The following is a 17,365-nucleotide window of genomic DNA, read 5'->3' as shown; positions in this document are numbered from 1 at the left end:
GGAATAGAACAAGACCAGGCTGATTAAGATAAGTCACCTCTTACAGTGCAAATTTGCCCTTTAAATTCTATGAAATATAGGAATTTGTGAACAAATTTCTGCAGCAAGTTGCACTACCTCAGTATAAAGTGCTTCAGAGTTTTCTTCATGCTATTTGCACATAAAGGACTAGATGTCAATCCTACTAATTATACTATAATACTAATATCCACAAAGGATATTAGTATTTGCCTAATGATTGTGGAGAGAAATCTTGCAAATTCTGACTGTCAAAAAAAAAAGAGAAAGTTTCTCAGATTTGCTACCTTTTTTCTAACAAAAATTTTCTAGAAATGGACTCGTAAGTAATTTGGAATGACACACTGTACTCACTTCTTTTTCTGACATTCATCCTTCTGAAATTTCTGAAAAATTAAAACCTAATCTAACTTGTGAAATAAAATTGAAGTTAATGAATTAGCAACAAAGCTGAATTAGCAGTGTAACCCATTTAAGGACACTTGTTTTTCAGTTTTGCATTGGTTTTAGTAAATCATTCTATGCATCTTGTTCATAGCAAGTCAAAAAGGCTTTTAATTCTACAGTGAACAGATCAATAGACAGGATAAAAAACTGACAGAAAACTTGTTGCTGGCATCCCTTCTTCTTCCCTCCTTTGTGTATGCACTGTCAAGGCTGGATAGATTTTTTGCATTCTGGCCAGTCTATGATGTCTTCCAGGATTTCTGGGCAGTCATAGTTGTTTTGTTGCTGACTACAGCCATAAGCATCCATCCTTGAATTTTATTTCCAAAAAACTGAATCTCCTGTTCAGGTCCTTTGACCTTGCTTGTTTACATGACTTTCATGCAAGATGCAGATGGGTTCTGTGTCCTGTGTCCTGTGGCACCAGAGTATATTATACCAGTGACTACCAGCAAAAGATTTGTTCTCTACTTCCCATCAGCAGGTGATATACAGGCAATTCCTGGGAAGCAGGGCTTCAGTAAATGTAGCAGTTTCTGCAGAACAAAAATGTCATAACGAAAAATGCACACACTCACACCTTTCTCTTAGGTTTCATTGCTGAGCAGACATCGTGTGGTATGGGATATCCCTTTGGTCAGTTTGGGTCAGCTGTCCTGGCTGTGCACCCTCACAAGACCTTGCTCATACCCAGCATACTGATGAGGGAGGAATGCTGGAGAGACAGCCTGGAAAAATGACTGCTGTGTTATCAATGTGTCTCTAGCTACCACTGCAAAGCACAGCACTGTGACGGTTTCAATGGGGAAAATTAAATCCACTTCAGCTGGGCACAGTAATAACAGAGGGGAAGATCTTGATGTTCTGGAGTGTAACTTCCTGAAAACAATGGCATTGCTACCCAGGGCAGGACAGCAGGGAGTGGATAATGGAATGGAGAAAATGCAACTAAAACTTTTATTTCTCCTATACATGTGTTAAGCTTGGTTGCAAAATCTAAATTAATTCAAAATATTGTGGTTTTTGTAATCATGTTGCTGTCTTCTGCTTAGGTCATGTAGGGAAGTGTCATTCTGACTTGTGACTTGTGACAAGGCACTTCACCCTGTGAAGATGGAGTGCCAGGTGCTCACATCTGTATTTTCTGCAGTGAGGGTAGTTAGTGTCTGCTGGATATTTGGATGCCAAGAAATTTCAATTAATTAGGCAACCTGGCATCTCAATGAGTTGATGAGCAGGAGTAAAAGTAGATGTCATGACTATAATTCGGGAATTTCTACATGGGAAATCTACTGTATGCCTTTTCCCGTGTTTTATGTTGGGTTTAGAGTTTTCCAAATCTGCCACTAACATTCTTAGTGGCAAAAATCATGAAACAGTACACCTAGATATTAGGCCTAACTCCTTTCTTTTCCAAGTATCTTTGCATTCTATATGTCTACACAAACAATATTTTTGAAGATATAATACCTTCAATCAGGTGGCAAAAGTACAAGGCAGATACTTCTGTGTTCTTGAAGAGAGTGGAAAACTCAGTAGGACTGGGGTCAATGAGTTTTTACATTAGTGCATTAAAGTACACAAATTTGCAGTCACTTTAGTGTAGGACAGTTGGGCTCCTTACTGAATACAGATTAATTTCCTACCCATACTTGCCTGCTTTGATGTGAAAAGCTTTCTCTTGCATTAATAAAATTATTACCACATCTAAACATATGAACGACATTAAATTTTCATCAAATATTTTCACTGCACTGGTTGATAATACCTTTTTAACTCTTGCTGGTTTTATGGGTTTTCTTATTTAGTATTCAGTGTGAGGGAGACATTGTATTTCTTTCTGACTTTTTCAAGTTTAAAGTAGCACAGTAATCACATCATAAAAATCAGCATTTTACACAAGTGAGAGTAGGGGAAAAGGGTGAAAGCAAGAAGGAATCCTCTCTTCTGTGCAGATATCCCACTGTGGGTTTTTCCCCAGGAAGCTTTATAAATCAGTGACCTCTAAATCTATTTTTGATTTTAGCAAGATTTAACTCATATTTCATGGAAACAAATAGTTTCCAGCTTCTAACACTGCTACATATTCTTGACAGGAGATTTGAAGAGAAAAGGTCTTTATCTGGCGGCTGCCCTTTGCATGCAGACAATGATATAGGGGCTAAATTTTTGCCTCATTTCTAACTTTGTTGCAGAGGTGAATCATAACCAAATGTTTCTCATTAGTTTCAGACTATTTCATGCCTTCCTTGCTTTATTACTCCTTTTTACATTCTCTTGATTAAATACCTGAGAAAAGAGTTGAAAACTTGTCATATTTTTCCCATCACTGAGTATACTTTACAAGGAGATTGCTAAACTTGGCAATGATTTATTCCTCAATTAAGATTTAAAGACTGGATCATCTTCATGAAACAATGATTGGTGAAGTTTTCATATAATAATTTTGCAGGTAATGGTTTCTGACAATGGCACTTTTCAGAGAAGGACAACTAGATCAAGTAAAAGAAAGATGGGAAAACAGCACTGTGAGTGTTCGTGTTAGATTGATGACCTGGACTATACCAAGACATAAGCTGAAAAATGGTACCAAAAAAGAACTCATTCTTGTCAATGGCAATGACAATGCCCCATAGCCTATCTCTTACACTTTGTCAACATCTCCAAGCACCTGGAAATTTTTCTCTCCTAGCTGGCTCAGAAACAAGTAGAACAAAGCCAGTAGTCTTGTCCTATGGTGCCCAGTCTTGTCCTGTGGTACCTTAGCATGCTGAGGCACTAAGGTGGCCTGTGGCTTGTGGAAAGGCTGTTTGGATCCAGTCCACTTTGGGGCAGGTGTCAAGTTGTTCTGTGCTCAAGGATGCCTGGAGTTCCAATAAAATTGGCATAAAACTGTAATTATGCTCTACTGTCCAGAAAGATAGCCAGTGTGGAGCAAGACACCAGATACACATGTGAAAAGCAAGATGAGCAAATAGCAAAAAATCAGAATTCCATTTACCATGCTACGGAAAGGTTTTCCTGAAGGACCCCCAAAAAATCACTAAGAAAATACAGATAAGGATGTCTAAGGATCTTCTAAGTAGTTTCTGATATATTGGAAAAGCCTCTAGCTACTTCATGGATAGACCAAATTTTGCCACGAACAAGGAGAAGAAATGCTCTTGAAGGCCTGACCACTGCCATAGGTCAATTGGTAGGTCTATTAGTATACTGTTCTCTTTCTGTAGAGGCAAATTTGTCCCTTATCTTTCATATTACATTAAAATTAGTTCATCTGGGAGAAGAGTTTACAGATATAAAGCACTATATTATAGATGATATTTTCTGTGGATTTGATTCTTAGCATGGTTTTAATTTGTTATTACAACTTTGACACCTATAAGTTGCCTTCGGCATCCATAAAACTGTATTAGCTTAGCACTGAGAAATCCCTTCCTTGGTAACCAATATAAAATACAGAACTAAACTATTTTCAAAGGTAAAATTGACAGAATAGGGATTGTGAATAGGATTGAGACTGAAAAGTGAAGGTAATTCAATAACTTCTCTTAAGTTAACATCATGAGCTAAAGCTCACTGAACCTGTGCATGGAGAATAAAACTGGCAGAAAATTGCTGCGAGTTTAGTAAGTTCTAAATATTTTTTAGTTGGATTTGGCATCCTGGTCAGCAAGTTTGACCTGTTAAAATAGATTTAGTTTCCTTGGTAATTTTTCAAATATCCTTCCAAGATTATCAGAAGTCCAAACTTTAAGGTTGAAATGCAAACAACAACGTAACCACATTTTAATAATGAATGTGTCTTCATACGGTATTTAGCACTCATTATTCAAAGTCTATTTATGTTATGAAATTAAATATTTTATATCAATGCTTCTAAATTTTTCTCTTCCTATAATCCCAAAAGATGGGAGAGGGATCTCTTGATTAGTTATTTAGGCTTCCACATATATGGAAAGCTGACATGCAAAAACATCAGCATCAGAATAAAAATTTGCATAAAGCTGATGGGGTAGCTTTTATAATTTTTTATTTTTTTCAACCCCAACATTATCCAAACAGAGGATTACATTCTCCAGAGTCCTGGGGGACATATCAGGTCCCTGACCTTCACATGGAATTGGGACCATCTGAATGGAGAGAGGACATTAACAGGTCAGAACTTTGCTCTGGTGCTATGGTAAATTACTGTAGTCACCAATCTTTTGCCCTACTCTGGTGGGACCTTTTGAACTTGTTACAAAAGCAGCTGCAGCAACCCAGACTGGCACCCATTACTGAAACTATCAGCAAAGGTGGCTTTGCACAGGCAACAGAGGCAGCTGATGACTGGGCATGTGTGTATCCTGCCACCTCTGCAGGACAGGATTTGGGGCTGGTCACATCTTAAACCATGAAAGCTGGAGCACCTGCAGCTCAGGGGCTTGAGTTCCCAGTAGCTGGAATATGTGGATTTAGCTGTGCATTGCAGTAAGAGGTAAAGCCATGAATCTCAGAATAGTACATTAAAGTTACTTTGCAACCATATGGGAAATTATTCCTTAATTACACAAGTATGCAGAATGATGGGAACAACTGATGAATTACAACAATCAGGTCTGTCCTTATGCTAGCTCTACTGGTTTGATTTAAGTCTCACTAGAAAGTGCTGGCTCTGTGTGTTGTAAATGTTTTGTTCCAAATGCAAACTTTCCATAACATAAGGCACAATTACAAGTGGATCCTTCCGGCTTTGTTGGCAAGTTCCTCTTCATCCAGCCAGGGAGACTCCAAATGCTGCTTGTTGAGCTCAGCAATATTGCATGAGCTACCTTGAGCCAGAGGTGTTGTGTGGCTCATGCTGGACTGGAAGCTGAAGTTCACACTCTATCTGGAACAAGCAATTGGGGAAAGAAAAGTGTGCAAACCCAGAACCAGGGGAGCAGAAAATGAGATCCTGGTAGTAATATTGCCACCTGAACCCTTAACTCATCCATATACACCTTTTCCGGGAGGAATAGAGTGAAAGTGACTTATGGTAATGGTTACATTTCCTTTGGAGTAAGAAATAAAAAGGAAAGAGAAATAAAGGGCGCAGAAAACAGGACATCTCTGCTGATGTGCATTTATAACACTAGAAATAATCACATGAAAATTGTGTTCTCCTACCCTCAGCCTCAATTATAGCCTTTACAATTATGATCAAAAAGCAAGGTCCTAGTAATGTTTCAGCAGAAAAATCAATGTCAGCACAGACTAGATTGTGTTCTGACCTGCGTCAGACAATTGCTGAAATCACCCATGGCTGCAACATTTTTGCAAGATGGAATATAAGAAAGCAGCCTGATGGTAGCAAGCGGTTACCTTTTGAAAATATTTCAGGCAAGAGATGAATCACCTTCTGCTTGAGTGAGGGGCGGAATCCAGTCTTATGAGACAACTGAGGCTCAGACCCTACCACACACATTTTTCAGTCCTTCTCATCCAAGGGTTTTTTGGATAATCCGTCTCTTATCTGTCACTTCCAGATGGGCAGTAAAATCACCCTGTTATCCTGGCTTTACTGTACTTTATTTGGTGAAAGCATTTTTGTAGCTATAGAAAAAAATAAATATTTCTGGTATATACTCTCCCCCTTGAATAGCAAAGAAAACATTTCAAGAGGTGTAAATAGTTAAGCTCCTATTTTCATGGGAATCCAATTAAGAAAATCAAATAGTCAGCATATTTGGAATACACAGAGACTGAGAAAAATGTCAATACAACCTGAAAATAATCCAATTGTCACTGAAATTAATATAATTTGATTTTCTTGCCATTCCTGAAGTCACTAGACAAAACTTTGGTTTTTGTATTGTTGTATGCTGTCCTTCAATGTCAGAAAGACAGAATAATTACTTCTTTCTCACCTCAAAAGGTCCTTAAATGTTACTGGTAACTGAACCAAGATGCTCCTACATACAGTGGAAAAGCTCTGGGACATTGAACAAAATTTATTTGATCTTCTTAGAGCATAATTTTTGAATGCAGAAGGTCACATCCTCAGATTCCCCTAAAGCTTCTGAAAAATCAGCATTACTGTTGGTCATCAGCACTAAGAAAATTGCTCCACCTGTATCTAAACTTGGGTGGCATCTATTTCTCTTACAGCTGCTGTGAATAGAATGCAAAGAAGAGTTTTGAGGATGAGAGGAGTGACTGGCATATACTTCTGGACTTAAACCACTGAGTTCCTCCTGCTGCAGCTGAGTCTGTGGCTCAGCCATGCTGGCCACATTAGTGTGTAAATTGGTGCTGTATTGGATGGATACTGCCTACACAACACATGGGGACTTAGAGGGGCTACAGCTCACTGGGAAGCATGACTTGATAATAGGCCAGGAGGAAGAAGATTACTTCTGGTACATGTTGGGATAGTACATATAAATCTTAAGAAAAGGAAGCAACTTACTAGGTTTCTGTCCAAGGAGGAGCCTGATCCCTGGGGAATTTTGCATGCAAAAGCAATCTGAAATTTGTGACAAAATAAAACATGGGCAGTTAACATTCTCTTTCTTGCCTCACCTTCACTTCTAGATGGAGATATTTTCCAGTAACTGGTTTAATCAGGAGAAACTCTTGCTCCCACTTACCTTTTCCACTACCTTTGGATTCTCCGTGCCTTTCTGTACTTCAGCTCTTCAATGTCATTTTCTGTTCTGAGAATAAATTTGTTTTCCTACAGATATTGCAACCCTTCTGTCTTTTCCCTGCTGTATCTGAATTCCGATATTTCATAGGTGGCTGAAAAAGTGCATTAATCTGTCTTCCTTTCTGTCAGTAACATCCCTGCCACTATGTGTTTCATTTATTAAACTTAGTGGCACAAAACTGATGCTGATCATTGAGCATAAGAAAGATGTAAGCAGTGTTTTGTTATGTGAGCCAAGAAAGGATTCCAAATAAGTTTTTATCCAAGGTCAGATCTCTGGCAAACAGTGAGGCGCAGCTCCATGTTGAAAGCCATTTCAGGTGTGTGGCTGATAAATTTACAGGACTCTCATCTGAAGGTGATCATGCAGGGAAGACATTCTAATGAGGTTTTGTATGTGCAGCTTTGGGGAGCTGACATTTCCTAGGAAATGGCTTTATCAACCAGCAAAGAGACTTAGTATGCTGCAGTATCAGATGCAGGGACACTTCAAGGAGGTTGCTGTATACTTTAATAAATACAAAGGAAATTTCCTTGCCAGAATAAAAAATACCAACTTCTTCTTACTTTTGATGCACATTTATTACTAAATCCTATGTTTTAAACAAGATTGAGAGGTAGATTTTTTATAAGCGCAAAAGTTGGCGCTAGGAATATGATCATTAAAAATAGAACTCATTGTTTTGTATAGATGGGCTGGCAATAGATTTCTTAAAATCCCTTTGTGATATAAAGTGAAATAAGGCAAGATACAACCATCATGCTGATAATGAGCTGGGTGGGGACGAGGCAGCTCTGGAGTTGTGAGATGGGTGTCCTGTTACCAGGAGGGCACATTCCACCAGCTGTGCTCATGGAGGCCAAAGAGGGCTTGGTTTCCAAATAGGGTCTGCCAAATTTGTGCCTGGCTGAGGAACTAGTGTTATATCTCCTGAGGAATATTGCTTGGCACTGATGTCAAGGGTTCCTTTGTGTACAAATTGGTTTTGGTCCCCATAAAGGCATAAAATGCATGTCTGAAGGCAGACAAATGGTTTGCAAAATGTAGTTTTGCAAATAACAAAATGTTTGCTCATGTATTGCAAAAATCTATCAGCTTGAATAAAAATACAACTGATTTCCTTAAAAACACTCACTGATAGGTGGAAAACTCAACCTATGAAGCTTTTGAGAGGCCAATCCATCTTACTTTTCCATTGTGAGGGCAAAGTGAGACTTTCAGAGGGTGAATCTTCCCAGGAGACCATAACACCATGTCATTGAACATGGAACAATGTTCAGTGACATGGTGAACCATGCTTGAATAATGGAAATTTGTATGTCCTGGGGAGCCAGCTCAAAGCACAGAGCTTGAGGGTCAGCCTGAGGCCTGGTCAGTCCACTTTGCCTTACATATGGTGCTTAGTGTCTAATTACACAAACTTCACCAAGTCAGTGGACACTTCCTTCCCACCACTGGTTCTCTGGCTTCTCTGTTGGCGCTTGGAACAAATGCCCTCCTAAGTGACTTGCAGCAGTTCCTTTTTTACCTGATCTATGCTGGGTAAAACCTCAGGTGCTCATCTGAACAAGGGCCTGGGCTGGGATATACAATATCTCAGACAAAATCCCTGGAGGTTGAAAGGCTGACCAATTGCACTATTTGACCTTCATGAACTGACCAGGTTGTTGCACTAATATCTGGTGCCTGCAACGTGGCCTTTCGAAGCTTCTGAGAAGTGTACCCCACATTGTAACTGCACCCTCAATACTCTATTTTTGGGGAAACACGCAGCCTATTCTTTTCTCCCCTTCTGCATTCTCCTGACACAAGAAATCTTTCCCTGAGAGAAGAAGACTTTGCTGGCTGGTTGTTGGTTGCCCAGGGAGGCAGAACTGGGGGAGCAGGGCTACGGGAGCATGGATGCAGCAGAACTGGAAAGTCCATTTTACCACTAGTCCAGTTGCCTCAGTTGAAAGATTTTTTTTTGTAGGGAAAGTGTCATGTTTGACATTTTCTGAAAAATACCACTTCAGTTCAATGGTTAAATAACATTCTTGCAATAATTTGGTAGCCAAGCTTATTTATCACAGCAATGCAGCAGTCCTTAAACAGGAAAAGATTAGCTTTCTAACTAAAAATCTGCCTAGAGGCCCAGCCTTACGCTCGTCCACTTACATAAATTCATGCAGCAAACTGCATTTTCCTTTGTCTTCCGTCACACCTCAAAGTGCTTCCCCTCATCTGTAGAAACTATATGCAAATCAGGTCTGTGACTTCTTCTAGAAAAAAAAGCAACCTGTCTTTTCTCCCCTTGTCTATATAAAACCTGTCACAGTGAAAACATGATCCCTGCACAGTGTTTTGAAGTGGTTTGTGCTCTGAGCGTTTGAATATTTGAATTCTGTTTCTTAGTCATAAAGAAGAGGGGCTGTGGGATACAATGTTGGAGTAATTTATCTCCAGAGAAGCCTAACTGGTATTCTGCAAGAGCACAGAGGTCTATGCCAAGGATGAACACTGGATTCCAGAAGACTCTGATGAACAAAGGACTAATGCAAACCAGTCTGTTTGGAGAACTCGAGCTTTTAGCAGCAGTAAATACAGCAATTAAATCAGAACTTTGTCAGATTAAAAAAGAAGGTAGTGCACTATTCCTCTGCTTAGAGGGATAATAAAACTTCCGAATTCAATATTTCTTAATAATTTCTTTGATAAGATAAGCATTTATTTTCTGTATAGGAAGGCTAAGATCTGTATTACCAGCTAGAGGTTAGGACAGGACTGAATACAAAACCAGGACCTATTTTTTTGTTTCAAGATCTAGTAGTTCAGGTCTTTAGAAAGGAGTTGAGCTATGTGAATAACTCCTGGATTAGGTTCAGGAGAAAAATATCAGCTTCAGTTCAAACCCTAGCTTTATCCCCATGTTCCCTCTGACCAAAACCATCCTCATACTCACCTGTGCCTGCCAGCTGTTTCTTCAGCTCATTAGATGAGCATTTTCATTGACAACACAAGCACAACCTCAACTCATTTACCTGTGAGTTCCTCATTGGGCCAGGAGCCAAGCTGGCAGGCTTTGCACGTGTATTCATCAGAGACATATTCATTTTCTTTACAAGGAGTGCAGGTCCAACAGCAACTCACTTCTCCTTTACGGATCACCTGAGACAAAAATTGACATTTATTTTAGCAGCATAAACACACATCTGTGCTCACCCAGTTGCTAATTTAATTTTTTAATGTATTTTTTTTTAATAGAAGAGTTTTTGAAATTTAATTATTCCTCTTCATTATATGTTTTCAAAGATAAAATGTGACAAAAGTTCTTAGTTCTCCATCGTGTAGGTATCAAAGGAAAGAATCCACCAATCCCAGAGAAGTATAAGGGTAGGTACAGGATGACAAAAAAAATGAGGTTTTTTTCCCTCTTAGAATTTGCAAAGCTCCATAGATCTCAGTGTGCCTACAGAGGTCAGTCCATGATAGTGAAGACACATAATTCACTCCAAGGTGGTCCGTACAGAGAAACGTCAACAGTACCATGTCCCTAAGTGTTGGTTACCTAAAGACTTTTGAGTGCTTATTTTTCATCCAATAGTGAGTGATTTATTAAAAACTTATTTTTCCAGACAGCAAACTGAACATGCTTTTTCCAGAATTATTTAATTACTGCATTTCTAATTACCATTTAAAGGTGAGAATCTTATCTTTCTCCATTCTAACATCTGACCTGATTACTCATTTCATAATTTACTACCAAATGTTATTGCATACTTATGATTGAAATGCAGATTTTTAAAGACCCTTATTTATCATCTCTGGGAACATCTGTGCTTCTTGTCAATATGTTTTTCTTTTGAAATAAAGTATTCCCAGTTTGTCTCCTCTTCCCAAACAGTTTACAAACAAATACTTCCAATTATAGGATAAGAAATAGGTTGACCTTTTTTTATGTTTTGCAATGATGAATTCAGAAAGTGTATTTAAAGCCAAATGTGTTTATTGGAATTTTAATTAAAAAACCAAACATGTAAAAGAGCATAATCAAAAATAATGGAATTGCTCTTTGCAATGCTGCAGTGAAAAACAAATTCAATTATCTAATTTTCATCACCAACATAGGGACTTGAAAATTTTCAAATTTTGTGGTTTGGTTGGTTTTGTTTTGATTTTAATTTGTTTTGATTTAAATTGTAGAATGAAAAGAAAAACAGCAACACCAAAGCAGTTAAATTGATGGAAAGGCTAGAAGAGCATAAGTAATTTATTCTGCATGAATTGAGACTAAAGAAACTTGCAAAACAGAATATCTTTCCTCCAGAATAAATCAAATTTTGGGATTTCTTTCATTTTGAAATAGAATGAAAAGTTGAAAAAAATGACAATTATTTTGTATTTGGGAAAATAAATTTTTTGAAAGCTTGTACTAATTTTAAGGAGCATATCTTTATTACCTTGACACATTATAAAAATCCATAATTTTATTTTTATAAAATAGTCAAGAAAATTAAATGGCAAAATAAAAACCCTATGTTATCATCAAAACACCTAAAATTCTATATGAAGAATTAATTTACCATTTTCCATGTAACTTTCTGGTCAATGAAGATCTTCTGTAAAATACTTGGAATTTGACAAATAAATTAGGGTTCTGGTACATTGATAATTTCTTACCTAGAACTACCAGAGAAGGATTATGTATCCTCCTCTAGAAATCAAAATAATGGTTCTTCACGACTCAGAGTAAAGTCAGACTTTTTTGTGTTAAATTTCTCAGCCACGAATTTATGCATCCTTTTATTTTTAATTTCCTGCATAATTATTTGTTGTATCACTTAACTGTAAATTATTTTTTCTGTCCCTTTTAAGACAAATAATCATCTTTAAAACAAATATTATTTTCCTTTGCCCTTGTCATCTGTACAATCCTTTGAACCTGTATTTATTTAAATAATCATATGTCCACACTCTTTCAAATATAAAGAGTTGGGCTGTATTTGGGTTTTATCAGATCTTGTGGATGGATTCCCCAACTCTAGCTGAATGTTGAATAGCATTATACTCAATGTTTTAAATCCCTGCATAATAACTCAGTCACAGAGAAGTTTGCAGGAAAACCACAACAGAGCTCGGTAGGGTCAAGGTCCCACCATCATCTGTGAAGACCATGAAGACAAAGACTGTCAGGTAAACTCTGAGATTTATGATCAATGACGAAATGAGGAGCAAACAGAACATTTCCAACACCGGATTTCAAGCATATATCTAAGTGTGTGATGACTTGGCTTCGTAGCGAATGATCGTCTTGAGAGAATCCCTGGGAGCATGGGCAGAAGGTGGAAGGTGACTGTGTTAATGAAGATCACAAGATACTTCCCTTCAGCTGTGTTGTGACAACAGATCATAAAGGAGCTCAGAGCCACACAGTCCTGAAGATGTTAGCTGTTTGTCCATCTCTGTCCTCCCCATGTGTGACTGTGCCCGAAGCAGGCTAACAAACCCGAGTTCAGCGACTGTGGGACTAACTCACACCTGCATTTATGTGTCTGCAGAAGGTGTGCTCTCATCAGAACCAACTGTCCTGTCTGGGTGTCTTTTACTGTCAATGAAGAGATAGAAGTCGTTCTACACCAAGCCTGATCTTAACTGTTTTCATGACTCCTCATCTGGAATAGCATATTATTCAAAAGCCTGACATAATTCCTTATGTTGACACTGGAGACAAATACAATCAATCTGATGAAACTCACTTAAATGACTCAGCCAAAGACTAATTAGTGACTTAAACAGGGTGACCGTGTCCTAAAATTCTGTAAAACTCAAGCTAAAGAGATTAATTTTGTATTGCAGACACTGGTCATGCTCCCACCAGCCCTTCTCTGCAGCTGCTTCCCAATTTTCAGTCATGCTGTTTTAACACATGAGAAAATTGAACCTCCAGTGAAACTTGTCAGAAATCACACCTGATTTTTTTTATGGTTGAACATGCCCATCTCCTCATTCCACTGGTTCTAATATAAATGACTTCAAGGTAAGCTACGGACTTGCAGCATTTTAACGATGCAGGAAGCACCATGGGCAACAGTCCACAGACAGGGGAGTTAAGAAAATGGCAGCTTAATAAAATAGTGATATGATTATGATAAGAATAAGAATTAAATACATAAGTCTATACATTTTAATTAAAGTGTGGGATACTGTCTTCATGTAGAAGTCAAGAAAAAACTTGTTTCAAATTTTAAGGATGTGCATACTGCAACACTGAAGCAAATGAAGAAAATATTTACCTTTATCTGGCCTTTCTCACAGGGTTCACTGCACACAGATCTGATGATATTACTTTTCTCTGACCATATTTCATCATCATCCATTTTCAGCTCACCATTGTCCCAGCTGCCAACATTGATATAATCAAAGTAGTCCTTCCCCATTTGTTTAAAATTCATGATTTCATATCTTTGAATGAAAGATAACAAAGGAAACAGAAAGGAGAGACATAGCTGAGTTGAGGAGAACATCATGAAATATTTCAAATGAAGGAATACCATACAGTCAAAAATCAAGCATGTTGAAATGAAGAAGAAAAAATTTAAAGAATTATGAGTACAATACCCTTGAGTATCTCACAATAGTTTCTGTGATATCATCATCTTGCCTTTCTTGACGTGTGTTAAGTTGGGCGGCTGGAATGTTTTCTTTGTTTGCTTTTTATTAAGTTCTGTTTTGGGTTTATTTCTGGGAGTTTTTGGGGATTTTTTCCATCACAATAAAATGTTCCCTGAATACTTTGGGGTTGACTGTGTTTCTGAGAATGACTATTTATTTGAAGAAAACAATGAAATGAGTCAAAGAGAATTAAATCTGCTAATCTAAAAGTTACTTTTCAGCCCTGGAAGGCAATAGCATATGTAGCCCCAGTTCCCTCTATAGCAGATGTTGAGTAATCTAAACCTATAAAGCTAATTCTTAACACTATGTCCTTCTCACTGTCTGCATGTGCTTCTTCCTCTCCTGAGGGAAGAAGATGATAGAGAAACTCTCAAAGTGAGGTAGAAGCAACCTCTGTGTGATCAAAGGAAAGTTCCCATGCTCTAAGACTGCAAGATGAAATTTGGTGTGGCACCCAGAAATGAATCAGGCATCACTCTCGAGGCACAGAGTCCAGGAATCCTTCTTTTTTTTTTTTTCTTTCCCCTTTCTCTTCTCCAACATTGCATCATTAAATGCTGGTCTTTCCAATCTATATAATCATTTTTAAGTAATTCCTTGGTGGTTGAAAGACATTTCATTCCTTGTATGGTGCGGAAGAGAAAAAGTACTCATGACTCAGTTCTAGGCTGCTTTTGGGTCAAAGATAGAGCTCATCAGAGTTTTCAGTTTCATGTTCCTCTTCCTCCTACTTTCTCTTCAGTTCCCACACTCCTGCAGAAAGTCTGTGGAGCCACGTAGGACTCACTTTCTCCTACAGCTGAACACCAGCCCACCTTTCTGCCATACAGGCCTCCTGTTCTTTTAGCACTGTCTTATAAGGCATGTTTGAAAAGTTGGGCAGCTCCTGAAGAAATTTTTCCATGCTTTTCTTTGCCTCTTCTTTAATGGAGTTAGAATTAATATGTTTAAGCAATATGAAATTTACTGAAGGCAAACAAGAAAACAATGTAGACCAAGAAGGTTATGACACTTGACTTTAAAAAGCTGTCTCATAAACAAGGAGACATCTTTTTCCTGTCACTCAGCAACAAATTAGTGCTGAAGGCAAAGTATATAGACAGGGTTGCATTAAGAGTGGTATTGTAAGAGTGTAATTTATGAAGTTCAGTGTACAAACGAGGAAAATAACTTGCTCATTAAATCAAACAATCTCTCTAGTAAGATACCCTGCTGGATTTAGATGGAGTAATTTTCTTCTTAACAGTGTCTGGTATAGGTTTGTGTTTTGGATTTCTGCCTGAAAACATTTTATAATATAGAGATGTTTTTGTTATTGCTGAGCAGGATTTATACAGAGCCAAGGCCTTTTTGCACTGTCAAGTTGGCAAGGAGGTTGGGAATGAATGGGAAGTTGAGAGGAGACTCAGCTGACCCCAAGTGACTCAAGGAGTATTCAGTATATCAATATATAAAGTAGGGGGAAGAAGGAGGAAGGAGGGGATGTTTGAAGCTGTGGCTTTTGTCTTCCCAAGTCACCATTATGCATGATGGGGCCTGTTCTCTTAGAGATGGATGAACACCTGCCTACCTAGGAAGAAATGAAAGAATTTCTTGGTTTGGTTTGCTTTGCTTGTGTTGATGGCTTTTGCTTTTCTTGTTAAACTGTCTTTATCTCAACCCATGAGTTTTCTAGCTCTTGCTCTTTCAGTTCTCTCCCTGATTCTATTGATGCAGGACTGAGGAAGCATCTGCAAGGTACTTGGTTTCTGGCTGGAATTAAACCGTGACAGATACATTGATATCTCTTTTAAATTTTGAGGAAACACTTTTAAGATGGACAAGCAGTAGCCATACTGTATCTAACATCAATATTTTTCCCGTCCTGATGTAAAAAAAAAAAAAAAAAAAAACCAAGAAATAACCCCAGGAAAACTGTTTTATAATATTGTCCATCTATTGATCTCAAGATGCTTTACATCATAAAAAATTCTGTCACAGTGGGGAAACTATGGTGCAGCAGGGATTCAATGCCAAAATCCCATGCAGGGCAGGATCAGGACTGTAAGCAGCCTCTAAAAGGAAATGAAAGTGGAGTCTGACTGAATGGACAATGTGACATTACACACATTATACAGTTCTTGAATCTTTACGAAGAAGAAGAAATAAGCACATGTAGAATGAAAAATTTGTTATACTTCTACATTTTGAAATATTTCACTTTCCATATTGTGTAAAAAAGGAAATGTCCACAGCTTCAACAATGTTCTCAAAGTTGGAGATATGAATGCCAGACTGACACAAAATAATTTAATCCAGATAACACAAGCACAAACCCAAAGAAACAGACTTGTGCACATGGTTATAAACTAACTCTTTTCTGAGGTTCTCAGCCATAGTAACAGTTTGTCAAGAATTAAACAGACTAACCAAAAAGTTAGCACAGAAGCCACAGTAGAGCCATTATTCAAGGTCAGACACTCAACACACCCATGAGTATAACTTTGTTAAAGCTTTCAGTTTAGGGTTTCATGGACATGCTAACAAAAGTGCTGCCAGGGTTTGACAGGCCACAGAAACTAAACCAATGATCCTCTCCAGAAGTAGTTCCATGCATACATCACAAGGGGAATACTGGAAAGGAACCTAACAAATTTAATACAGTATTGCCTTAATAAGTCTTGTCTCTCTTCTCTGTGGAGAGCAGCATTGATGGATGGGTAGAAATAGCCAGATTCAGTAAGCCCATTGCTACAGTGAAGGCTCATGAGTCACTGGTTCCCTGGAGGTTCCTTGAGATAATACAGGGACAGTTTGTCACTTTAGGATAGGAGAGACCAGATGGTACAATAGCACATTTCCAGCAGTGCTCTAATCACTGTGCAAAATACTTGTTTCAAAACAGAAGTGCCATGATGTTGCTAGGAATACACATTCTGCTGGTAGCACAGTCAAAACAGCAGCATCTTGTTTTTTTCATGCCTGCTCTTCCCTCCTCAATTTCTTCTTTAGAGTTTAGATAGTGTTTAAAGATAATTGTTATCTTCCTGAGGAATCATGGCTTCCATACTCTTTGTTTTATTTCCATGTCTCCTGACTTACATAAAACAGGCCCTACACTAGACTGCTTAAAACTCAGCATACACATAAAGGACTTTGAAATAGGGTCAGGATTCAAAGCATCCTGTAGGATTAATCATCTGTTATATAATATCAAAACCTTTTTTTCTATACATTAAAATCCTGAGTTATTTAGGTCAGAAAGGCTTTTTATGTTTTGATTTCCTGCTTAACACCACCACCACAGTACAGCTGTGAGGATTTAAATTCCTGTTTTACAAAGTGAAGCTGGAGTTATCAGTGCAAGGGAACAGGGCAGAGGAGTTGTTCCAGTATGACTGCACCATCTCCAAGCTCTTGCAAATAGTGTTTGACAATGCTTAAAAGACTATATACTACTCAAAATCTGGAAATTAGAAATGGAGCTTTCTATAAAATCTTCTTAATCATGAAAGAGTACATTCTGACTCAATGTTGTCTGACTTAAGCACATGAACTGGATTTAATGATGTGACTATTGTTGACAAATAACC

At 38.0% G+C, this 17,365-nt stretch overlaps 1 protein-coding gene across 10 annotated transcripts in view; it reads right to left on the bottom strand.

Annotated features, from left to right (window-relative positions):
- Positions 1-17,365, bottom strand: part of GRM5 (glutamate metabotropic receptor 5) — a 244,548-nt gene that overhangs the window by 30,796 nt on the left and 196,387 nt on the right. For all 10 annotated transcript variants that reach the window (XM_064719218.1, XM_064719227.1, XM_064719256.1 and 7 more), the window contains 2 exons: positions 13,412-13,580; positions 10,160-10,286 (listed from right to left, as the gene is read on the bottom strand). In XM_064719218.1, coding sequence (XP_064575288.1) covers positions 10,160-10,286; positions 13,412-13,580 — 296 coding nt within the window. The remainder of the gene's footprint in view (positions 1-10,159; positions 10,287-13,411; positions 13,581-17,365) is intronic.

The sequence above is a fragment of the Zonotrichia leucophrys genome, chromosome 1 (assembly GCF_028769735.1).
Source record: "Zonotrichia leucophrys gambelii isolate GWCS_2022_RI chromosome 1, RI_Zleu_2.0, whole genome shotgun sequence".
NCBI classification, from domain to species: domain Eukaryota; kingdom Metazoa; phylum Chordata; class Aves; order Passeriformes; family Passerellidae; genus Zonotrichia; species Zonotrichia leucophrys.
The sequence above is the reverse complement of the archived record's forward strand: the minus strand, read 5'-3'. Positions and strand labels throughout refer to the sequence as shown.